The sequence below is a fragment of the Acomys russatus genome, chromosome 3 (assembly GCF_903995435.1).
Source record: "Acomys russatus chromosome 3, mAcoRus1.1, whole genome shotgun sequence".
NCBI lineage: Eukaryota > Metazoa > Chordata > Mammalia > Rodentia > Muridae > Acomys > Acomys russatus.
The window spans coordinates 24,352,158-24,378,276 of record NC_067139.1 but is presented as its reverse complement, the minus strand read 5'-3'; the positions used below and the strand labels follow the sequence as shown (position 1 = coordinate 24,378,276).

Genomic DNA, 26,119 nt, shown 5'->3' with positions numbered 1-26,119 from the left:
ACTTCAGCAGTTATGTACAAATGTCTTCTCTGTAAGCTGTCAGGCAGGCCCCCTGGCCCCTTTCTTACTTATTTCTGCTGCCTACTTTTGTGTCATATCTAAGAAGTCATTGCCAAGACCAATGCCAAGGACCTGCTTCCCTATGCTTTATTTCAAGACAAGAGCTGCCTTGTTTTACTATGGGGGGGGGGGTTGCACAGACATTTCATGAACATATGTACTGTAACTTGAACACATTTGCCTATTAGTTGCCTCTGCTCCCCAGACAGCTCCCTATGGCAGTTCACAACCATCTTTCACTTCACTTCCAGGGATTCTAGCACCCTCTTCTGGCCTCCATGGGGACCAAGGGCATGTATAAACACACACACACACACACACACACACACACACACACACACACACACACGCGCGTGCGCGCGCGCACGATGCACAAACATACATGCAGATAAAACACTCAGACACATAAACAAAAAGTAAAAATACCACATATCTGCCACAGACTCTTTAGTTTAATCCTATGAGCTCTAACTGCCTCTATTTTCCAACAATTACATTGCTATCCTTCTTTATGACTATACAAATTCCTTTGTGTATGTACCCTATTTTCTTTAAAAAAAAAAAAAAAAAGATTTTATGTATATGGGGGTTTTGTCTGTCCGTCTGTCTACACACCAGATCCTGTAGAACTACAGTCATAGAAGTTGTGAGTCACAATGTGGGTGCTGGGATTTGAACCCAGAATCCATGGAAGAGCATTCAGTGATCTTAACTATGGAGCCATCTCAGCAGCCCCTACCACGTTTTCTTTACCCGTTCCTCCACTGATCATCACCTAGGTTAGTTCTGTAGCTTGACTCTTGTGATTCATGCTGCACTGGTTTCTAATGCCACGGTGAATCCATTTCGCATTTTGTTCATAGTATAAAACAAAGGTTTAATTCAACTCTTTTGCATGTGGGTATTCACTCTCCCTCATAACACTCAATAAACACCCCCTCCCCCCAATCATTTAGTTTGGCATTCTTGGCAAAGATTAATTGATCATATATGTGTTGCTTCTATTTGGTCCAACTGCCATTTATCTTTTTATACCAACTTAACTTTCTATAACTCTATAGTATAAATTGAAATGGGGGAGTTTTGACATGTCCCAAGATTACTATGGCAGTCTGAGATCTTCCATGGCTTCATACAACTTTTAGAATTTACTTTTCTATTTTGGTGAGGAACACATTTAGAATGTTGATAAAGATTGCATATAAACTTTGGGTGGCATGGTATTCCAAAAATATCAATTCTTCCAGTCTAGGGGAGGGTGAGAGAGTCTTCCATGTGTTTATATCTTATTCAAATATTTTTGCAGTGTTTTATTTTCTCTAGTATATGAAGTTTTCACTCTTAATTTATTCCTATTGTTATTTATCCCATTACAAATGCTTTTCTTGCATCTTGTTTCAGATAAATCTCAGCTAGCACACAGAATGTGATAGATTTTTAAATTAACATGAATTATATATATTAATGTAGTGTGATAGTCCTATAAATCTAAATAGTATGGATTGATTAAAGCCAACTATCCCTTGTCAATCCTCTCCATCCACACATACCCTCCCCAATTGCTAGTAATCTAGTTTCTACTGTCAAGAAGAATTTAGCTTCTACAAATCAGAAAAGACACTTGGTACTGGTCTGTGATTGGCTTCTTTCACACAAATCCTCCAGGTTCCTCCATTTCATGCGAAAGGTCAGCTACCACTCTTCTCTGTGGCTTAGTATACTTTATATACACGCTACATTTTTGCTACCTGGGCATCTCTCTTTTCAGGGTTATGTGGACTGAATCCATATTTTAGCTACTGTGGGTCACAATAAACCTCATTCTGATGGTTTGCCTCTTTAGTGTCCTGATTTCTTTCCCTTTGGTTACATTCACAGAAGTGGAGCAGTTGCACCAGATGGTAAGACTCTTTTTTGTTCTGTAAGGAACCTCAGAATCGGTCTCCATAATAGCTGCACTAGTTTGCATGTGCACCAGTGGTATGTAAGAGTTCCCAGTGTCCACATCTTTGGCGGCATTGTTTTTAAGTAAGTCCTCATAACTAGAGGTAACTGACTTCTTGTTATAGATTTGTTTTGGTTTTGTACTAAAGATCAACCCAGCATACATCATTCAAATGCCGTCTCACTCATCTATAGTTCCTGCCTCTTGGATGAAAACAACTTTGTAATGGTAAAAAAACTTTTTGATTTGCTAGTATATTGTTAACAACTCATAAGTGTGTGTGTGTGTGTTGGGATGGGGTGCTAGAGGATGGCTCAGAGGGTAAGAGCACTGGCTGTTCTTCCAGAGGTCCTGAGTTCAATTCCCAGCAACACATGATGGTTCACAATAATCTATATTGAGATCTGGTGCCCTCTTCTGGTGTGCAGGCATATATGTGGTCAGAATATTATATAAATAATGAGTAAATAAATCTTTGAAGAAGAGGAGGAGAAGGAAAGGAAGAGGAGGAGGAGAGGGAGAGGAGGAAGAGGAGGAAAGAAAGGGAAGGAAGAGGAAGAGGAGGAAGCAGAGGAGAAGGAGGAAGGAGAAGGAGAAGAGGAGGAGGAGGAGGAACAGGAAGAGGAGGAGGAAGAGGAGGAGGTGGAAGAAGAGGAGGAGGAAGAGGAGGAAGAGGAAAAGGAGGAGGAAGAGGAGGAGGACAAAGAGGAGAAGAAGGAGGAAGAGGAGGAAGAACAGGAGGAGGAAGAAGAAGAGAGGATTCTGTGCTGTAGCTTGCTGTCTTCTTGTCACTCTTTGGTTCACAGGGCAATGCTGTCACCAATGCAAGTGACAGGTCAAGATGGTGGCTGAGTGAGTTTAAGTGCTTTCCATGCAAGGCTGGTGACCCAAGTCTGGCTTTCTAGACCCCACATAAAAAGCAGATGTAGTAGCACAGACATCTGCAACCTCACTGTGCCCATAGGAGAGATAGGCAGACACAGGCAGGAGACTCTCCAGAAACTCGTGGGCCAGCTAACCCAGTCTATGCAGCAGTAAAGAAACCCTGTCTCAAAACAGCGAGAGGGCTGACACCAAACGGTTATCCTCTGCCAGCCTGTGCACACACAAACTAAGTCGAAGAACTGAGAAACACGTGCTGTCAACCTCTAGCATACATGCACACACATGTACACAACTTTTTTTTTTAAGGAATTAGAAAAAAACGTTTCCCATTATTACCTTTACGGACTAATTTGGGGATTTTCATTATTTAAAAACTTGGTAAAAATTCAGCAGTATAGCTATCCAGTTCCAGACTTTTCTTTGAAAGGATATTGTTTTTTATTGATCCAATCCCACCGCTTCCAGGGTTATTTTATGTCCTCAAGGATCAGTTTTGGTAGAAGGTGTGTCCAGAGATTTGCCCATTTCTTTTAAGCCTCTAATCTGTTGATAGTTTTTAAAATATAATTATCTGTAATAAGCTGTATTTCTGTGGTACTAGTTATAATGTCCCCGTCATCATCAGTTATGCATGAGGCATCTTATATTGTTGATTAGTTGTAGCTAATTGTTTTTAACTTTTTAGAGCCCAGGGGGATTGGGAAGTTAATGGGATAAGGGTGCATTGTGTGAAATTTCCAGATAATCAATTAAAAAAATAAGTTAGAAAAAAGAAAATGAGAGAAAAGACTTTTATAACTATAAAATGTCTTCTGTATCACTCACATCTATTGAATAAATCTACTAAGATAATATTTTTATTTTGTGTGTGTTTTGCCTACATATATGTGCGTGCCTGATTCCAACAAAGGGTAGATGAGGGCACCAGAATCCCTGAAACTGAAGTTAAGGGTGGTTATGCGCTGCCATGTGGACACTGGGAATGAACCTGGGTCCTCCACAAGGACAGTAAATTGTGTTTTTAACTTCTGAGCCATCTCTCCAGCCCCAGGCTTCCCTCTTAATGCTACGTTTGCTGCATTTCACAAGCTTTAGTATGTTTGCTTCTACTTTGGCTTGTTTCAACATATTCACACTTTTTTTCTTCTGACATTGATGATTTAGTATGCCTTCAAAAAGTCTGTTGCTAAGAATATGATACGGCCAGCAGCCATGAGCCATCCCCATCTGAAAAACTCTTCTGTAGGGGAATTCAAAACTTCAGGGACAGCTGGCATGTCTAAGAATTCGGAGCTTTACGTTTTAAAAGAACTAACGATTTATAGACGAGATAAACAGAGGTATAAGGAAAACCTACCCATTCCAAGATTTTGACAAGATGGTCTCCAAAGTGAATTAAACAATCAGCTGGAGCTCAAAATCCAAAATAGAGAGGAGAAAACTTAACCAAGTGGTTGCAGTTTTGAAAAAACAAACATGCTTAAAATGAAGGTGGTCAATTAAATAGAACCGCAGAGATCCATCACTAACAGCGCTGTGGGGGCAAGGTGATCTATGGAGGCAGGTTATGGCATGAACTGCATCGTGCAGGGATCTCCTGTGGTGTTCACAGGCATCCTGACAGCAGCGCGTGGTCAGGTGGTGGCGGCAGCAGAATCTATGCTGATGGGGCGTGGGGAGCAGAAAACACTGGCGGTCCTCCTTCCTTGAGACTACATACCCAGGAGTGGGAGTACAGCCAGTACTCTCCTTTGAAGGGTCTTTATGCATGTCCACCCAGGGGCCCAGCTTTTAGCTGGCATCAAGGGAGTTATTTAAGACTCCTCAGGTCATGCCTGAAGACATGGCTGCAGGGGAAATTAAGTGTCCCCTCCCTATGCTGTGGGTGGCAGGTGTGTGGGCTCAGTACAAGATGGAGAGGTGACAGGAACCATTTCACTGTCTTGACACAAGCACACATGCATCTGGCAGCATCCTCTATCTTGGAGAGTGACCCTGATCTCCTAGTCCAGGCCTAGTCTACCCCTTGGCCTTGCCATAATGCTCACCTCTACAGTGCACATGCCTGTTAGCGTCTGTCTTCTTTGTGGAGGGGCTCGGTTCTGAGCCTCTTCCTTCAGACATCTTCAATCATAAGTCACCAAAGGAAATGCACAATTAATTTTTATAGATTGGTTTTGTTTCATTTTAACGAATTGGCTTGTTAGTTCTAACAGTTTTTTGGTAACATTTTGGGATTTCTCTTTCTATCAACTACGTCTTCAATCATTCCTTCAGTTTCTGTCTTGCTGATTGCTCTGGCAAGGGCTTCTGGGACTGTACTGGGTTGAATGGTGGAGATCCTTCTGGATCTTGACAAAAAGCTGGTTCACCCTTTCACGCCTTAACAGGGCGTGAGATCTAAGGTTCTAATGCACAGCCTTTAGTAGCAGAGGCATAGCCCAAATGATGTAGGCTTTCTCCAATATTCTTCTGAATCTACTGAAATTACAAATTTTGCTCTTCATTTTGTTATTGTGGTGAACGTCACTTATCAATTTTCCTTGAGCCATCCTTGCAGTCCAGGGATAAGTCCCACTTCGTTGTGACTCACGAGTCGTGCCTTCCTGTTGCTCTAATGCAGCATATCATGACCGAGAGCAAGTTGGAGAGGGAAGGGCCTTTATCAGGCTTGCACATCATCAAAGAAGCCAAGGCAAGAAGAATATCAGGGCAGGAGCCACAGAGGATCCCTCATGGCTTGATCACCCTGCTTCCTTACACTACTCAGGACCACCTCCCCAGGGTGCCACCATCCACAGTGACCTGGGGCCCTGTAACACAATCAACAATCAAGAAAAAAAGCCTTATAGTCATAATCCAGGCAATCTCGTGAAGGTGTTTCTTTAACTGAGGCTCCTTCTTCCCAGATGGCCCTAGCCCGTGTCAAGTTGACATAAAAGCCAGCAGAGTGTTGCATTTGCGTTGCTTGGGGACAATCATATGTGAGGTCTTTAAAGACATTTCCTCATCTATCCCGGATAGCTCAAGAGCTACTGGCCTCATGAGATGTCTATCGGAGTGTTAGCCCCTCTTCAGTTTTTGGAGTTTGAGAAATTCTGTTGTGAATTCTTTAAACACTAGGTACAATTCACTCATAAACCCACCAAGTTCTGTGCTTTTCTCAATGGGGATTTTGATTATTGACTATTATGAATCAATTTAGCGGTTCTTTCTGTCAGTCACCGTGTGAGATTCTCATGTACAAGCCAATCTCAAGTATTAAAGCAAAGTTAGGAATTCAGTATCATGCACCTTCTACAAGTGGAGACGGTAAACAGAAAAACTATCGCACCGTCACTTACTCAGACATTACTGTTAAGGTTTTCCTCAGAGCCAGGGACATAGCCTAATGGATGAATGCACTTTCTTTCTTTCTTTTTAAAGATTATTTATTACATGTACAGTGTTCTGCCTGCATGTGTGCCTTCATGCCAGAAGAGGGCACCAGATCTCATTATGATGGTTGTGAGCCACCATGTGGTTGCTGGGAATTGAACTCAGGACCTCTGGAAGAGCAGACAGTGCTCTTAAGTGCTGAGCCATCTCTCCAGCCCTGGGATGAACACACTTTCTGTCAGACAAGACTGATGGCTTGAGTTCAGTCCCTAGAACTCACATGGAGAGAACCAGTTCCTGGAAGTTGTCCTCTAACCTCCAATTAGATGTTGTTACACACACACACACACACACACACACACACACACACACACACACACACACACACACACACACACACACACTTTTACAAAGTCAAAAGGTTTCTTTTACAGACCATATACCAAAATATAATTTTTAAATAATATAAACTAACTGAAAGTCAAGTACCTATTTTCTGTGCGGATGCCTTGGGAGTTAAGCGCACAGAAGCACCTCGCAGTTTTGTTTCAGAGAATTTTGGAAGAGCTGTATCATTTCCTCTGGAGATGCCTTTCCATAGTGGTGTTAGCCTAGCCTAAAAAATAACAGTCGTGTTAAACATTAACACTCATAACACTTAAAAATAATAATAAAATCTCCCAACATATTTCCAATAGCCTTGAAGACTATTAAAGTGCACTTACTTGGTCTTCCTCACGAGCACTGCCTCTGCTGATGGGGGAGAGTGGTAGGACTGAAAAGTGAAAGTGAGCACACAGTGGGCACACAATGCACACATTTCCTTAAGAATCATATGCACACCACCCCTACCCCCAATCCTACACACACACACAAACACACACACACACACACACACACACACACACACACACACACACACACACACGGCCAGTTCCAGCTGACTGGGGCTTGCTCCACGTCTACACTCAGGAGGCGTTTCTAATCATCAGACTCATTCCCCTCCACCCCCACCATCACCATCACACCCCCACTCCTCGCCCTTACCATCACTATCACCCCTGCTCCACCCTCACCATCACACCTCCACTCCCTGCCCTCACTGTCACCCCCCACCTCCCTGCTCTCACCATCATCCCCACCCTCACCATCACCATCACACTTTGGTTCCACTTCTCAGCTCTTCAAATCTTACTCTTCCCTAAGAGTTAGCTCAAGATCTGCCACCTCTTACAGAAGATAGTTGCAGCTTGTGGCCGATTCATCTGACCTGACTGCCCATTCTGCTTTTCTGTACCTCGTATGTCAATCATAGGCTGAACCCACATTTGGTTTCATGGGCAAACATTCCAGCTTTGCAGGTGTTACAGGAAGAAAGTCCCCAAGATCGCATATTTCCTTGGTACCTTCCTCCCTGCTCACATACTGAAACATAAATACCCACTGACTGACTGAGAAGTGGCCCAGAAGAACATAGGCAAACTCGCTTACTCCTTAGAGAGCTGACTCTGGGCTTCCTTCTCTGGGAATATGTTCGTACGGATTTTCTTCTGTGATTCTGGATCCAGTCTAGTTCGCTGGTACTTGAACTTGAATCTTCATTACTCTCCAAGTAGTAGTATTTCCTATCACTAAACTTTTCCAAAACAGATGACAAATGAGAACACTAAAAGCAGGCATGTGGGCCACCTGTGAACAATTAACCGCTACAGCGCATGTACACACACACACACACACACACACACACACACACACACACACACACACACACACACACACACACACACACACACCCCACCCCACTGTGATTTGTGATTCCTCTGGGAGGCACACCTCCTGACACAAGACCAGGCTCTCTTCTACAATAAAAATGTAGAGAAACGAGTGGGAGGGGGAGGAGGAGGAGGAGCTCACTGCATGATCAGTCCCCACAAGAGGCGCTGTGGCAAAGGATAACAAATTCTCTGGCCAAGGATTTGGAACTGAAGGTGGGATTGGTAGCTGTCCCGAAGCAGCCACACCCCAATATTACTCCAACACCATCACTTCCAGCACAGGTTGCCATGACAAAACCAAATTAAAACCCTTCTTCCCGGGGCAGGGCTGTAGCTCCACAGTTGAGAGCTTCCCTAACATGTGTACAGCCCCGAGTTTTACCCACAACGAGGCAAAAGGAGGCAGAGGGATGTCTTTGCAAGACAGGTGCAGTGAATAGGAGTGCGCTTACTCCATGTTACTCATCATTGTTGGCTGTTGGTATTCAATTATATGTTTAAACTATCCTTTATACGCCTCTATGGAAAAACTTTTTGCTACGTGTGGCTCGCCCTTGGTTGTATATGGCTTGGAGAACTTTACTCATGTGACCTTTATTAACACTAAATTGTCAGATGCTCTGAATAAAGTCCCCTATTATTGCACCAGACCTCAGTTCGCCTTATTATCAGCTCCATCCTCCCAGGTCCCACCCTAGGGCAGTGATCATGGACCAAACAGCCTTTCTCTCCTCACAGCTGATTTGCTCAGTTTCTCATAGCAACAGAAACTTGACAAATACAAGTCTTTAAAAAAATAAAAATAAAAAACAAAAACCCAATACCCAATGGTTGTCTGTGTCCTGTTTCAAAGGAGTCAAATATTCCAGACTTCATTAGTATTGTCTGCAGACTCCCTTTTTAAAGCAAGAACAAGCTTTAGGCTCCAGTTCCAATTTAACTTAACAGGATTCGTGGGGTTGAAGTAGAGCCCCACTTCTGATAAGATATCTTTGGCCTTAATGTGTTAGTCACCATAGTAACACCCATTTTTACCCAATGTGCCTCTTTGGGCCACACTCATCTGCCACAAGGCATGGTTGTTCCTTTGGAGAAGGCTTGTGAATCCACGCTACTGTACAAAAGGCTGCCTGAAGGGATCTGGTTTTAAGTCTTCTACGATCTAGCTACCAGCAAGTGGGATTTAACACAAACTTTGGCCCTCTTCAAGTTTTGTTGACCTCATTCATCTAACTGAATAAGGCAGCGTGTTGTAGATTTACCAACCCACAGTTGGCACATGAAGCCTGCATCACACATTGGATGAGAAGACAGAAAATAAGTAAATATATATATCAAAAGATTAGCATTGCTATTTTCTACTGTTATTTGTTTGAGGGGGTCTATCTACTATTAGAAATACCACTGACTTTACATTTGAAATTGCAATAATTCCTGGTATCATGACTTGAGGAAGTGATAGACAATGTGGAACAGAGTTAGGGCAATTTTGATGTCGTCATGTAAACGGCGGACATTTGGGGGAAGTGCTACCTTAAGCCAATGGAAATTCCTACATTACCAGCATTCTTTGGTCCTGTTCTCTGTCCCTCTCAGAGGCAGAATCTTCCCTAAAATAAAATATATCCAGTTAACAGGACAGGTGAAACCTCCTTCGCTCTCTCCCTCACTGCAAAGGTGTGACTTTGTGCTCATGGACTTAGTCCATGTGGGGCGGACTCAGTGTCTTACCACCTGTTTCTGCATAGTCTCCCCGAGAGGGGAGTTTCTGTTATTTAAAAGATGAACCTTGGTGGGGTCCTTCATCTCTCAGACACAAAAAGAGGGGGGTGCAGGTTGGGGTCAGCAGGTAGTATGCCAGCACAGTTGGTGCTCAAAAGTGGGATCTCTCAACCCTGGCATCCCCAAGACCCATCTGGGGTGCCTTAAAAAGGGTTGTCCCCAGAATTTGGTGATGCTGAGTGTCAGCTGGCCGCTTGTGCCTACTCCTCATTGCTTTATTGAGTTCTGTAAGTCTATGCTTAGCAGTAAGGAACCTCTTGTCAGGCAGCCAGTCTACTGACATAAGAAGTTGTGGAGTGCTTGGGACTTGTGTGTACTGTTGGGAGCAACTTCTATGGAAAATAATATGATGCAACAGAAAAAAAAATAAAGGTAGAACTACTATATGATTTTCCAATCTCACTTTTGGGTTTATATACAAAGGGATGGAGAAATCGGACATTGGTATGCAAGTTAGTGGTTCCGAATCTAAAAACCCTACACGCCAAAGTCCGAACATTCTGAGTGTGAATGTGATGACACAAGCAGAGCCCTGCGCCTGCCCTGTGTGATGGGTCAGTGGGACTCAGGGGCCCCAAAATCACCATCATCCCACGAGTATCAGGCAAGTAAAGGACAAAGTGACTATTACGTCTAGATTTGAGTCTCACGCCCAAGATATTATATATATATACAAATATTCCAAATTCTGAGCCCCCAAACACTTCTTGCTCCAAGCTTTTGGATTAGGGACACTCATCCTATACAAATATAAGCTCATCCATCCATCCACCCATCCATCCATTAATTAATGAGCATTTGAGTAATTTCTATTTGATGGTTTTTCTAAATGAAGTTGCTATGAACATCTGTGCACATTCTCTTTGTGATATATGCTGGCAGACATCTTGGAAAATATATCAGATTGGAACAAATGGACCAGATGGTAGGCATATATTCAACACTTTAAGAAGCCACCAGGAGACACGAGAGTCCTGCCCTCCCTACACTGTTATGAATGTGAAGAGCAGACAGCATTTCTGAGATCAGCTGTCCTGATGGTGTGCAGTGCATCTGTCATCTGATGCACGGTCCCTGTGCATGTGCTGCTCTGCCACTTGTATGCTTTTTCTTTGGGACATAATTTGCTTAAACTTTTGCCTGTATTTTCATTGGTCTGTATCTTTACCACTAAAAATTATAACTGTAGGGCCAGAAGCAAATACTTACAAATATTTTCAACAAGACTATGGCTATTCTTTTCTTTCATAACAATGATATTTCATCAGAGAGGGCAGGGGGCTTACTTTATCTTAAAAAGGAGGATAGTTTATCAGTAAGTTGTTTACAGGTTGTTCTTAGATATCTTTTAAAATGCCCCATAGGAAGTCACAAGTGTGCTCTAAGTAAGGTTTATATATGTCTATGACACATATACAATGAAAAGTAAGACGGGAAGGTCATTTGTTTTCTTGCATAAGAATATTCAGTTATTTTCATATCATTTCAGTTATTTCCACATCATTTATAGAAAACCACATTTTTCTCCACTGGATTTTCATCAGACATCAACAACCCACATGTCTGCAAGCCTTTCCTTACTCCCTGCTGTCTTATTCGCATATATTTATGACAATACCATACGCTCAGCTTCTAGTGAGTCTGGAGAGCAGGTAGTGTGACAGCCCTGTCACTTTGCTCCTTTTTGAAAAACTGTTTTGCTTCCCCACAAGGAATTGAGAAAACGGCTTACCAATTTCTTTCTAAGCCTGTTGCTATTTAAACTGGGGCTATTGGGGTAATATTAAACCCTTAGGTCTATTTGGGAAGAACTGAGAGCTTGATATTAAAGTATTCCTCTTATCAGCAGAGTACTGCGCCACCTACTTATATGTTTCTCTTTTCTCTCACCATGGTCTGTAGTAGCCCCTGTATGGTTCCGTCCTAAACACACCCTACAAATTAAAACCTAAGCATGCTATAGCTTACTGCTGGTAAGAGTGGTACTGCTTTGTGTTTCAGTCGGAAGAAAACTGAGTTTTCTACACTGATTTTGTGTTTAACCTGAAATGCAGCAAATAAAATAAAATATGCTGCCAAAGGCAACTCTGACGGCATGCTTGCAGGACCATGCAGAGCTGGTGTCGTCCAACACAGTTCAAATTGCTCTGCAGAAAGCTTCACGTGGAAGTCAGATGGGCATGGCCAGGTTTAGGCAAGCTCAGATGAGCAGTGGCCTTGTGTGGTCTGTAGTTTTTACCATAGCCTAAATGCTCACCAAGAGATGAACAGATAAGAGAACATCACACACACACACACACACACACACACACACACACACACACACACACACACAAAACTGCTCAGCCACCAAGGATGAAATCCTGAGATTCTCAGCATGGGTGACACTGGAGGACATTCCACTAAGTGGTATAAACCAGGTCGACAAAGACAAGTTCTACATGACCTCACTGTCATGTGGGATCTGAACAGTCCCACCTGTGAAGGGAGAGACAAAATGGCGGTCACCAGAATCAGGTGAGAGAGTGTGGTGGGGTGTAGTTGGCCCATAGTCACAGCTAGATCACAGAATGCTCCCAGTGTTGGCATCATATCAGGGTGACTACAGTCAACAGCACTAGTCTGTTTCAAAATAACAGAAGAGGCTGCTGAAATCTCTCACTACACAGAGAGGATGACTATGCCAAGAACTGTTACACAACAGGTACTTGTATAGAAAAAAAAGAAACACCCTATCTCCCATACACATGGCAATTATCACACTGATACAAGTATGGATGCATCATGATGTCTCCATAAATATGGAAATTACCACACCAATACATGTATGGATGTGTCACAATGTCTCCATAAACATGAGACTTATTATAGATGCAGACAGGCTTAGAAATATCACTGTGTACAGTTACTATGCCAATTTAAAATAATAAATATGTTTACAAATGAAAATCACACCCAGCAATGGTGGCACACTTTCAATCCCAGCACTCAGGAAACAGAGACAGACAGATCTCTTGAGTTCGAGGCCAGCCTGGTCTACAGAGCAAGTCCAGGACAGCCAAGGCTACAGAGAAGCCCTGCCTCAGAAAAGCAAAATGATGAGGATTATGATGATGACTTACTTTGTATCATTTAATTTAGAAGCCTGAGTTTGAAGCAATACTTCTTGTTCATCTGAAGTACACTCGTGTTTTGGAGTAACTTCTAAAGATCAAAAGTTAAAAATAAATTGGCGATAAACATGTTGGGTAAACATTTAAATAGACCACTCAGCGATGGTGAAGAAAACGCAGGGTACCTTGTTTGGGGTCATCTGGTTTTGAGTTTTCAGGTGAGCGGCCTTCTGTATTTGTTTCCTGCAAGAAAACAGAAGTTACTGTGGTGTCAGGAAAGCCTGATCAGGTCTCCAGTCTTTTGGAACCACTTTCCTGTTGAAGAACTGAGGACCACAACCCCAAGACTCTGTTGTTCCAAATCTTTTTTTTTTTTTTTTCCTGCTTCCCAATCAGAAGCAAAGACATGACACTATCAGAGATGGCCGGGGTATGTCAGGGGTCCAGAGCATGCATTACAAGAATGTGTCCAGGAGTATCAGCACTAGGGACAAGGGTTCAACTTCCCAAGGTACCTAAACGGTGACATTGAAAGGTGACAATTTATCAGTGAAACATACAAATCCTGACACGGTTATTGGTTCTACCTCTGTCCTGTGTATTCACATAGGGAAGTGAGGAGTGGAGTGAGTGCCTAGAGAGACCATGCAGGCGCTCTGCTATCTTGTTTGATTTTTAAACTTTCACATGAAACTACACATGTATGATGTACCATGTTCGGTTCTGCTCCATGTCTGCATTACAAATGTTTGATAAGTCAAGCTAATCACAAACATATGTATGTCCTCAAAACATTTATCATTTCCTTAGAGTGAAAACATCCCAAATCTTTTCTCCCGGCATCATTATTACCCACAGTCATCCTGCTGGGAAATAACACACCAGCCCTTTTTTGCCCCCACCAATCTATAATAGAGGACCCATTTTTAAATCCTAAGAAGGGCAGACCTAAGAGCTACATGTCACCTCCTGGGCTGGCTAGTTTTATGTCAACTTGACACAGGCTAGAGTCATCTAAGAGGGAGAAAACCTCCATGGAGGAAACTCCTCCATAAGATCACTGATTAGAGCATTTTCCTAATTAGTGATTGATATGGAAGGGCCCAGCTCATCACGGGCAGAGTCACCGCTGGGCTGGTGGTCCTGGGTTTTATAAGAAAACAGACTGACTAAATCAATTGGAGAAAGCCAGTAAGCAGCCCCTCTCCATGGCCTCTGCATCAGACCCTGCCTACAGGGCACTGCCCTGACTTCCTTCAATGATAAAGAGAAACCAAAAAAGAAAAAAGAAATCTCTTTTCTCTCCAAGTTTCTTTGGTCATAATGTTTCATCATGGCAGTAGGAACCCTGACTAAGGGGGCAGGGTGACATTATTAGAAGTGGCCTTGTTGGAGTAGGTGTGGTCTGGTTGAAGGAAGTGTGTCATTGCAGCGGTGGGCTTAGAGGTCTCCTATGGTCAAGCTAAGCTCTTTGTGGCACAGGTAGGTCTCCTGTTGCCTGCGAATCAAGATGTAAAACTCCCAGTTCCTTCTCCAGCACCATGTCTGCCTGGACGCTGCCGTGCTTCCTGACAGAGTGATAATGGACTAAACCTCTGAAACTCCAAGCCAGCCCCAGTTAAACGTCTTCCTTTATAAGAGCTGCCTTGCTCAAGGCATCTTCTCACAGCAATAGAAACCCGAAGACAGATACCAAGCCACAGGAACATCAGTAGGAGTCAGTGTGTCAGCATGTCCTCAGTTAGAGAAGGAAACCACATTTAACCCTGAGGTCCTTCCCTACATAACTTTGCAGGCAATTTCCTCCAGATCCCAATTGAGGGGACAAGACAGATGCCAGTCCAGGCAAGCATGTCATGAAAGAGACATGTTCAACAAACAGAGACTTCATCCATTCAGGCCATGAATGCAATCTCAAGGAGGAGACAGACGTTATTGTCTGACAACTGTTCATGAGAAAAACGGGCTAGCATTCAAGAAGAGGACAAACAAACATCTGCTTGTCTATCCTGCTGGCCACAAATCCCAACCTTCCTTTCCCAGCTCCCTTTACTCACAGCAGGCTCCAACTGGACATTAAAGCAGCGAGTTATTAGGCAACGGTCAACTTCAGCATCCATGAACCCTGGCAGGACTGTGGATTCTTCTGAATACTCTTTCTCTATATTCAGTAAGAAAGGATCACCACTACCACCAATAACAAAACAAAGAAACAAACAACCTCCCACCTCCCACCCCCCACCCCATCACCTCGAGAAGCTGGTACTCTGTCCTTAACTTTCCCGGCAAGCATGGCTCCGGTACACCGCCACCTTGTGGTAAGAGGTGGTAGTGAGGTTGTGCCTCAAATCTCAAACCCAAAGCTAAGCACTTGAGATCCAAGTTCCACAAGGCAGGACCCTGAAGAGTCGCACCTCCTGCCACCCCCAGCATCTGTTCTTCTTGGTCACTTCCAGCTCTCCCCAAAGAGGGCATTAGCAGGTGGAGAAGGAACGCCAAGGCTGTGATTCTGTTACATGACCAGAGCAGGGTGTGCGGGACCTCTTCCAAGATACACTCGTGCTTTGACAGGGTATTTCGACTCAGAATGCTGCCACCACCTCCCAGCATACCTGTTTCTCTTTTGAGGCTACTAGGAATCTCACCATCTTCTTTTTCAAGGCCAGAGGAGACCTTTATCAAAATAGGCATCTGAAATGAAAGCCAAGGCCACATAAAATTAAAAAAAAAAAAAAAAAAAAAAAAAAAAAAGTGGGGCTGGAGAGATGGCTCAGAGGTTAAGGGCACAGGCTGCTCTTCCAAAGGTCATGAGTTCAATTCCCAGCAACCACATGCTGGCTCACAACCACCTATAATGTGATCTGGTGCCCTCTTCTGGCCTGCAGGTGTTACATGCCAGCAGAACATTGTATACATAATAAATCTTTAAAAAAAAAAAAAAAGTTTCAAAGCTTATCCCACAGCACTTTGATAAAGTAGGGGAGCTAAGTATTTGCTGTCTTCTTTTGCATGTTGCTCTCTCTCTCTCTCTCTCTCTCTCTCTCTCTCTCTCTCTCTCTCTCTCTCTCTCTCTCTCTCTCTTTCTCTGGCTTACAACCCTCCACACTCACCCCACCCGCAATCCCCACCCTCTAGGTTCATCTCTGGCTCCCTAGTACTTTGTTTGTGGTCACACTCTCATGGTCTTAATATATCTGCCCTCTGTTATGGCTTCAAGGTGGCTCTCCAAATTCAGCATGTTAGAACCCGTATCCCCTTCACAGTAGTTCTGAGAGCTGGGGCGTTTGAGAAGTAGGGCTCCAAGATCTGTGCCTCCCGGACTGGAGGCCTTCATCAGAGGCTGAGCAGAGGAAGACACACTCAAGGGTGACTCCAGCCTCTAGGGCCACGAGCTAAATAAACTGTTTCTTTATCAGTGATCCAAACTGTTGATAACTTAGAAAATGGACCAAAGAGGAGGAGGAGGAGATGGAGGAGGAGGAAGAGGAGGAGGGGGGAAGAGGAAGAAGAGGAGAAGGAAGAGGAAGAGGAGGAAGAAAAGAAAGAAAGAAAGAACAAAACAAAACTATCCTCCAGTTCTTTGGCTCCAGTTGTTCTAAGCAAGCTCTGAGGCACCTTTGCTCCCTGCTTCCCTAGGGGATGTGGTTCTTTCCATGTGAGCCTGCAGTGAGCATCCAGTCATGCTCCTCCACTCTCCCCCTTTCCTTACTGGAGTTTCCTACTCCTGGAGCTGTGGCTCTGCCCCTTGCAGACTCCAGCTCTCTGCATCAAAGCCATCCTACTCACTCTGAGGAGTGTGGAAATGTGCGTGATTTTTGTGTCCCTCATAAGTAAAGGCAAACTTAGCACACCAGGCCAATTTGTTGTGTGACATTACAGAGGAGGCTTCTTTTTTTTTTTTCCCTAAGTGGTTAGTACTCCTTCGTCTCACCCTCGTCCTCTTGTATAGTACCTTGAGAACTATATCTGCAGAGTGTGTTATCATCTATAAGATGTCTTAATATATAACTCAGAACAAAAGGAAACCAGCCAAGACTCCCTCCCTCCCTCTGCTCCCTCCCTTCCTCCGACCTTTTCATTCAGCCCATTTCTGTCTGTCACTGGATGTCTTTGTGCACACATTTCTTTGCCTTACCCACTGTCTATAATGAAAACCCTGTGTGTGCATAGGAAGAAGTGAGGTCAGGGGGGAAACTGCAGAATCTCAGGGCAGGTGCAGAGCAAATCTATCAGAAAAGACCAGTATCGAGGTGGAGAAACTCCTGCTGATTCCCCCTGGGGCCAGGAGGAAGAGTCAAGAAGACCTCCTAGGGGTGTGGTGAGGAAATAATACCTCAGGCAAGCTGCCTACTGTCCACAGCAGATGCAACAAAGCATTTCAGAAAGAACTTTTGTGTCCTCCATACTTGAAGCAATGACACCAGGAGGAAGGCACACGGGGTGAGAGCCCAGAACGCTCAAGTCCTTCTGCTTGACCAAAGGGTACAGCAAAGCCCAGCGTGGAGACTGGGGATATATGAAAATACATTTTCAAACGAGCAAAAGGAATGAAGCTGGGCATCGGTAGCACACACCTTTAATCACAGCACTTTGGAGGCTGAGGCAAGTGTATCTCTGAGTTCAAGGCCAGCCTGATCTATAGAGAGAGTTCGAAGGCTATAGGGAAAAAAGGCTATCTCAAGAGACAGAGTGGGGGAGGGGGCGCCACCTGTTTGTCTTCTCCCAAAGCTCGCACAGATGCTTGTGATATGCCAAGTTGCCGGTCAAAGTGGATTTCTATGGTCCTTGCTTCTCTCTTGCTGATAACAATTGGCTGTTTCAGGTAAGCGATGAACGTCTTCATCCTATCTTTTTCTAACAAAAAACAATGCACTTTACCAGGTGTATCGGTAACTAAAGCTTTTGTCAACTGTGCAAAATTTTCTGCAAAGAGAATATGAAGGCATATTAAGCAGAAATAACTTGGGAATTTTTATTTACACATGACTTAGAGGCCAATTATCTGAACCTTGCTTTATGGAGTAAGGAAATACATGCCATCTTGTGTGACACCAGTACGTGTTTTATAAAAAGAACTCTTGCTGTACAGCAGGTATTCTAGTGTCAAATGCACTAAGCAAATTTCTCTCCTTCTCTCTCTCTCTCTCTCTCTCTCTCTCTCTCTCTCTCTCTCTCTCTCTCTCTCTCATCTTACATAGGACTAGAATTCAGTTTTGAACATGCCAGTATCCCTTTCGGTAGACGCCACTTCAAGAGAAGAAATGGAAGCACCTGTCAGGATGCTGGGTCTAAACAACAGCCCCTTCCATGACACTATCATGACAAATGAGCCGTCAGTTTCAAAACTGAAAATAACTTGGATCAAAATTAAAATTCAATCTCCAGGAAAAAGCCACAATAAGCACAAACTGGAAAGATGCTGGAGTGAATAGGAAGGTCATGAGAGCAGGCAAAGCTAAGAGGCAAGTACATACCACGGTTTAAAGGAGGGGGAGAGGGAGGGGAGGAGGAAGGGGAACACACTGGTGTTCACCTGGGTTGTCCAAGATGGGTGATACAAACATCCACGACCTGCCATTATAGCACCCACATCAGACTATAAAGATTTAACACAGATTAGACACACAACAGCACAACCAGCGTTATTATATTAATTACAATATCTTTCTAAGAGCCAGTTAAATAGTGAGTTGAAACTGATCCACTCTTTGATTTAATGAGGCTAATAGAAAGTTTCAAATGCTCCCTGGTTATCTAGTGGTCCGGATCCAGCACCCTCTCAAGCTGGGTTCAATTCCCACTCAGGGAAGCAGGTCTTCTGGGTCTGGAGAGATGGCTCAAAGGTCAGGAGCTCATTCTATCCTTCCAAAGGACCCAAGTTCAGTTCCCAGCACCCACATCAGTCGGCTCACAAACACCCTTCGCTCCAGCTCCGAGAGATCCGACGCCCTCTTCTGGCCTCTATGGATGTCCGTACACATGCAGGTTTTTCTGGACACAGACAGACATGAACATATAAATAAAAACAACAAATAGGAGTCTAGAGGGATGGCTCGGTGGTTGGGAGCACTGACTGTTCTTCCAGATGACCCGGATTCGGTTCCCAGCACCCACATGGCGGCTCACAACTGTCTGTAACTCCAAAATCTGACACCTGTAGACATACAATGCATATAAAATAAAAATAAATAAAATCTAAAAAACAACAAATAGTTTAAAAAGGAAGAAAGAAAAGAAGGTCCCAAACAAGAACACGTGATCAAAACCCACTCTAGAATTAACTACGGTATCATCAACAGAAGCAACTCTGCAGGCTCCATCGGAAGGTGCCCACGTCTTACCCACTACGGTGAACGTGGCCACTGTTTCCTTCAAAAGTTGCACTGGCTCCCACAGAGGACTCTTGAGGGGAAAAAATGGGTGAAAGTCATGAGCACATAACCGCGTTTACACAGAGAACCCCTAACCGCTTAGCTCTGCTGCTGGGGAACGGGCCCTGGTTGGTTACCTCCGCATTATCTACGTAAAACGTCACGCTTTGGCTTCCTAGGTTGAAGTCAATCCAAAACTCCTCTAATTTTTCATCTGCTGGTTTTATCATCTGTGGGAGAATTTCGGCAAAAGTTATACAGGAACCTCACTTCAAAGGGTCCAATTTAAATTACTACCAGCAACTCACGCTCCTAGAACAGAACTGCCCGCAGCTCTTCCCGCCAAAATCCCGTGCTGAGTCTCATACTCCGAGCCATTTCCAGGAAGATCCTGTTATCTCCAGCATATTTAATAAACACGTAAATATGTCACGTGACTCTGCCCACACAGGTTTTTTTCCCCTTGGTGGAAATCATGGAGGTTGGGGAGGGCACCTGTTTCATGTTTAATCGGTAGCAAACCACACTGAATAGCAAGGGAAACTTCTAGCAAAGGATAGTGTGGCGATTTGGTGTGCAGCTTACCATTGAATTGCTTTTGCTTTTATCATTAGAAAATAAATGCATATACATGGGGAAATCAAGGAATCCAGCAATGCAAGAGTATTTACTGAGACTTCTCTCTCCAACTTCTCCTGGGCGTCTGTCCAGAAGCTCCACCAGCAGTACCCCTGACCCTCCCCAGAGGCTCTCTGGACAAATGTCAGGAGTCCAGGCTGAGCACTGCTCATCAGAAATACTTAGACCAGAGCAGCTGATTTTGGACCATATGCATGTGCATAACATGGAAGGGGACTTGGGGGAGGGACTTGTTTGCAACTGACACTGATCTCCTAAGGGGACTTCATACAATTGTTTACATATACTGGTATTTTACCTGTGTCTTGCGTGAAGACAGGTGTGGGGTATTTTATGTTTCTTTTACACCTTTTTTTTACTATGTGTTTACATGCACATGAGTGCATATCACGGCCTAGGTACCGAGGGCAGAGGACCACTCACGCCTACCATGCATATCTCAGGGACTGAATGCAAGTCACTGGGCAATAAGCACCTCTATCCAGTGAGGCATCTCCATAGCCCATGGGGCTTTTTTCACCTTTGTGTGCACATGTGTTTATGTGTGTGTGTGGGGGGGGGGTAAATGTGCATGTGTGTAGATATGCATGTATGCAGAAGCCAGCGGACCATCTTTAGGTATTGAACCTCGAGCACCGTCTATCTCTCTATCCTTCATGCAGGGCCTGGAAGTCCCTGCGTTCTATCTGGCTTGCCAGAGAGTCCAGGAATCCTCCTGTCTCCACCTCCCCAGCACTGAATTACACGTAGGGACTGCCACTCTTAGCTTTAAAAAAGAAAAAAAACAAAGGTTATTTCTAAGGATAAACTTCAGTCTCTATGCTTGTGAGGCAGGGACTTTTATGACTAAGCTCTCGATCTTTCCATTTGTTATCATGGAGAACTCAGTGGTCCAGGGACTTTGGAGCATCTTAGACTTTTTGGCATCAGGATGTCCAAACAGCAGACTCACTATTCTATAACCCATTTTCTGGTGAACAGGATTCTTTGGAAATTTTTCCTTTTTATCATCCAAGCCTACCACAGCGGCCACAGAGCTTAATGGACAGTTTCACCCACAACACATGCCACTAAAAAGCCAATGCAAGGGCACAAGTATAAGAGCCCAAATTTAAGCAGATAAAATCTTGGAACCCCAGGTGAGAATTACAAAGCAGAGAATGAAATCCTCAGGGAAGGAGGAGAAGGAGAAGGAGGAGAAGGAGGAGGAGGAGGAGGAGGAGGAGGAGGAGGAGGAGGAGGAGGAGGACACTGACAGGCAAGCATCCATCCATCAAATTCAGTTATGGACAGAAGGAACTCTGGGTGTATTAGAAGCTGAAAAGTGTCAATGGCCATGCAAGAGGAACAGCAAAACAGCTTTAGAATTTATGTAGCACAGCCCACTGGTTAGAACAAGCATGATGGTGTGCTCCAAAGAGGCAGAGCTCTGAGAACTGCATGTCCTAAGGACTCTATACAGTGATGGAACATGGCTCTGCACCACATGCCTCATAAGCTATGACTTGTGTGGCTGAGCCTGGAGGTGTAGACGTTACCAATGACCACCACCCTTACAAAGAACTTGGAAAAATTAGACTAGAAAGGTTAGGTTAAGATGTTTTTGTTAGTGGATCTGATGTAGAAAATCTTGAGGAACAATTTGAAGTCCAGAAAAGTACACTCTTAACACTTGAGCTAGGCACTTTGAGGTTAGGGAGGAAGACTAATAGCCCAGATTAGCGCTGGCTGACTTGACTCTTTCTCTGAAGCTGGACTGGTTGCCAAGATAATGATTAATTTCCTATACCCACTTTTGTCCTCAGCTTCCTGATATAATAAATATTATTAATTAACAGATGTGGACCTTGAGGATTTAAAGTAGAAATGACTGGTTGATTTTTATATACAAGTTTACATTTGTGATTCTTTTAAGATTTTTTTTATAAGATTACTTATTAAGACAATTCTTTCTTTGTAACTGCAAATTGCAGCCTGCCAGGAAAGAGAAACTGGCTGAAAATTTGCCTTGTTTGCTTACACTTTGCTAATCTGCAACAAGTTGCTTAGTTACAAATGCATGTGGGTTCCTGGGGATTTTTTTTTCATTATTTGTTTCTTACCCATAATATGTGAAGCATGTGATCATGTGAGGGTATTGAGGAACATGCTTTTCTTATGTATACCCATTATAACTGTTCCCTTAAAGAAAAACAGAATGTAAGCAAATTGTGACTTTTGTACTGTTTGAAAGATTTTGATGAGATATATAAGCTGTGGGAGAAAAAAAAAAAATAAAGTTGTTTGGGCTTGCTTGTTGGAGTTTGCTCCATCCAGTCAATATGTATATATGTATATGTGTATATGTTTATATATGTAAAGTTGGTTGGAGCTTGCTCTTGAAGTTTGCTCTATCCACCCAATGTGTGTGTGTGTGTGTGTGTGTGTGTGTGTGTGTAATTGTTGGAGCTTATCTTGCTTCATCTATCAAATGTGTGTGTGCCTCTGTGCCCCTCCCCCTTTTTCTCTTTTTCTAGCTACAAGCAGTTCTGGCCCAGAGAATCAAGCTTTGTAGCCTCAGAAAAAAAGTCTGCTGACTCTTTGCCCACTGCCTCAGTCTACCCTGAACTGTTGAAGCTCATCTTCAGCAGAAAAGCTCAACCCAGAAGCTGTGAATGGGTCTCTGAACCCGTGACAAAGAAATGATTGATGAAGACATTCAAGAAGTCTCAGCTGTGTCTTGATTCTAGGTAGCTTCATGTATTTCACCTGGAAATTGTGATGGTATTGGTTGGAGCCTTTTTTTACCCAAAGAGCCTTGTTCTTCTAGAGCCCAAAGAATATGGGGGGAGGAAACTATCTAGCCTTAGATTCCGAAGTATAAGTCAGAATGGGAGCTAGAAAGCGCTCGCTGGTGTCATAGTGTCTGAGCTACAATGGTACATAGTTCAGAAAGAGAGCTTGTAGCAATGTGCCTTGTACTATAGAGCACAAAGTGCAGAGAAAGGAAAGTGGATCAGTTGCCAGAAAAAAAGTGTCAACTAAAGGGAGAAAATTAAGAGACTGTGACTCTTGGCCTTCTAGTTCTACATCTACAATGTTCCCTGTGAACAGGTAAGTGCTACAAAGGTCTGCCACTCACAGAGCCTGGCCTCTGACATCCCTTCTCCCAGCACAACCACAGCCCTTAAAGAGCTTTCTGAAAATGCACCCTGGTTCTGACATGATTTCATTGGTTTGAAGGTGAGGCCACTTAGAGAAGCTAGCATCCCTTTTAAACCAGTTCCTCTGTGTACCCAGTGCCTTAGGAGTGACACCCAGGGTTATTCTCGCCTCTACATGTATGCACATGCTCACACACACACACACACACACACACACACACACACACACACACACGGGGTAAATGGCCTCTTAGAGTACTGACAGCAGAAGTCTAACCTAACTGTATAAACCTAATAGTGTTTAATTTTACACAACCCTTATGACTCCTGAGAGATGGGGGAGGGGGAGGGAGAAGAAAGGGAGGGGGGAGGGAGGGAGGCAAGTAGGCCGACCTACCTCCTGAGCATCGGCAAAAGCAGCCAGGCATGGAAATGAGTAGACCCTGAAAAAATCTCACAATTAAAAAATCAATCAAAACGAGCTGCATATATCTCATAATGAGTTTTTACAACTATGGCACGCTAGGAGGTCTCCTATACACAGGATACATGACGGCTTCAACTCTACAAATATAGATACACTGTGGGGAGGTATCACCTCTCCAGCAGGCAGTTTAAAGTCAGCATTATTAACACTCATTTCAGAAAAATTACTTGGTTCAATTCCTAAAGAACAGAGCACATTTAGCAAATACTGTCTCATCAAAGACCCACCTATTCGAGATATGCCTATCCTCCGGCACCTTTAGTCTTTTCAAAATTACTCTTAAAGAAATCTGGGAACTCTCAGGATTGGCGAGGTGCCTTCATGGTGGAGAGCACCAGCTGCTCTTGCAGAGGACCTGGGTTCAGTTCCCAACACCCACATGGTAGCTCACAACTGTCTAGAACTCCAGGGCCAGGAGATTCGATGCCTCCCAGGCACATATCTGGTATACTTACACACCGGGGAAACACTCAGACACACAAACTAAGTAAATCTGAAAAGAAAAACAGAACAAAACAAAAACCACCTGCTTCAGCCTCCCACATGCTAGGGTTACAGGTGTGAGCCAGCATACCAGGCTCTCCCTAGATTTCCAATTAATTAACCACTTGGTTCTATCAATAAAATGATAGAGCCTGTATGCTTCTGTACACTCTTAAAATTAAAAAGATCCTAGATATTCTTTTAAAATATTAGACAATATCAGATTATAACTACCCAATAAAATAAAGCCCAAATACACCAGTTACCTGCTCTGGTCACTGAGCCTGTTATTCAGGAAATTGAGAAACTGCCGACAGTCCTAAAACAAGCAACACAAGTCTTAGCTTTGGTGCGCACTGTCCTGACTACCTTCCTAGCCAACCCTAAATCTCCACAAGGATGTGCTGCTTTATGTTAGCAATGGTTCGTGCCAAAGGAGAAGGCTGTAGGCATGCTGGTTCCTCATACCCTCGGTACTGCCTACTCAGCTGAAGAATACTTAGGCCTCAAAAGTCAAATGCAGGATGGATTCGTTTGGACAAACAAGAGCACAATAATAATAGGGTTCCCTGGGAACTTAGAGTCTAGTGTTTGGCTAACCCACCTAGCACACATCTCCCTAATGTCTGCCCCGCACAAACCATGTACGTTAAGAGACGATTTTGGAAACAAGATAGTCTCTTTTCATCATCTGCAGAGGCAGATGAGGAGTGTCTGGCTGCCTGCATCATCCTGGGCACCCTTGGTCTCTCTCAATGAATTATCCTTGTGCTAGCTAATTTTATATCACGTTGATACAAGCTGGAGTCATCTTAGATAAGGGAACCTCAATTGGGAAATTGCCTCCGTAAAACACTTGAAAATCCACAGTTTGACTCCTGGCTTAGTTCCCTCTAAAGAAACCCCGTATTCATCTTCCCACATGTCCCCCAGATAGCTTGTAGTCAAGCCTGCAGGTCGTTTTCTTGACTAGCAATTGATGTGGGAGGACCCAGCCCATGTTGGGTGCTGCTACTCCTGGGCTGGTGGTAGTAGGTCCTATAAAAAGATAGACTGAGTAAGCCAAGAGGAGCAAGCCAGTAAGCAGCACCCTCCTCCGTGGCCTCTGCACCAGCTCCTGCCTCCAAGTTCATGCCCTGTTTGAGTTCCTGCCTTGGCTCCCATCAATGAGCCGTGATTCAGGAGATATAAGCCAAGAAAATCCTTTCTTTCTTGCCCAAGTTTCTCCTGGTCATGGTGTTTCATCGCAGCAATACCAACCCTAACTAAGACACTCTTCATTTTAAGGTAGCATGTATTCCCATTTTTTGAGATGAAACACTAAGACTTCATCAGTCCATGATCTTGTCTAAATTTACTCAAACATGAACTAAGTCTGGCAGGTGGGACTCTAACTTGAGGTAAAATTAAAAACCAAAAGCCTCTGGAGTCTTAGAATACACGGTATCCCCACTAAGCATTTTCTGTGCATATGCCAGCCCTGGAGCCTGAGACACACAACATAAAAGTTCAAACTTAGTACAGTGTGAATCACAGAATAATCCTGATTACACAATAGTTTTGATTAGAAGGCTTCATTAAAATGAACACTTAATATGAATTTTACCTCTTTCTGAGACTCTAACCCTGATCTAAAGACGTTTGGAAAAGAATAAAGAAAATGCATTAGCGACTGTAGGAGGAAGGCAGAAGCAGACCAAAGCCAAAGGCTACTTTTATGCTTCTTGCAAACAATCACAGGAAGCTAAGAGTGCAAAAAACAAACAAACAACAAACCAACTGCTGCAAAACCTCTGTCCCTTCAAATTACAGCAGCTGGACAGCACACGGCACGGTCACTCTAGGGTCCTCACCACCAGCATGAAAATGTCATTGCTAGCCATCTTCACATGGTCACAGAGTCTCTCTTTAGGGCTCAAATTTGTTTCTTTATTTTCTACTTGTATCCCTGCTCTTTGAGGGCTGTTCAAAATCTCTACCTGCTCCTAAATATTCCCCTTGCCTGAATCCATCAAATTCACAATTCATCTCCTGGATCGACTCTCTCTAAAAAGCCCT

At 43.7% G+C, this 26,119-nt stretch overlaps 1 protein-coding gene across 1 annotated transcript in view; it reads right to left on the bottom strand.

Annotated features, from left to right (window-relative positions):
- The window catches only part of Sycp2l (synaptonemal complex protein 2 like), a 57,468-nt gene that overhangs the window by 11,725 nt on the left and 19,624 nt on the right, over positions 1-26,119 (bottom strand). The window contains 14 exon segments of the mRNA XM_051143235.1: positions 4,939-5,004; positions 6,740-6,884; positions 6,994-7,043; positions 7,760-7,904; positions 9,605-9,653; positions 12,948-13,026; positions 13,124-13,181; positions 14,969-15,093; positions 15,551-15,639; positions 17,639-17,792; positions 19,280-19,340; positions 19,447-19,539; positions 23,489-23,534; positions 24,328-24,380. Coding sequence (XP_050999192.1) covers positions 4,939-5,004; positions 6,740-6,884; positions 6,994-7,043; positions 7,760-7,904; positions 9,605-9,653; positions 12,948-13,026; positions 13,124-13,181; positions 14,969-15,093; positions 15,551-15,639; positions 17,639-17,792; positions 19,280-19,340; positions 19,447-19,539; positions 23,489-23,534; positions 24,328-24,380 — 1,213 coding nt within the window.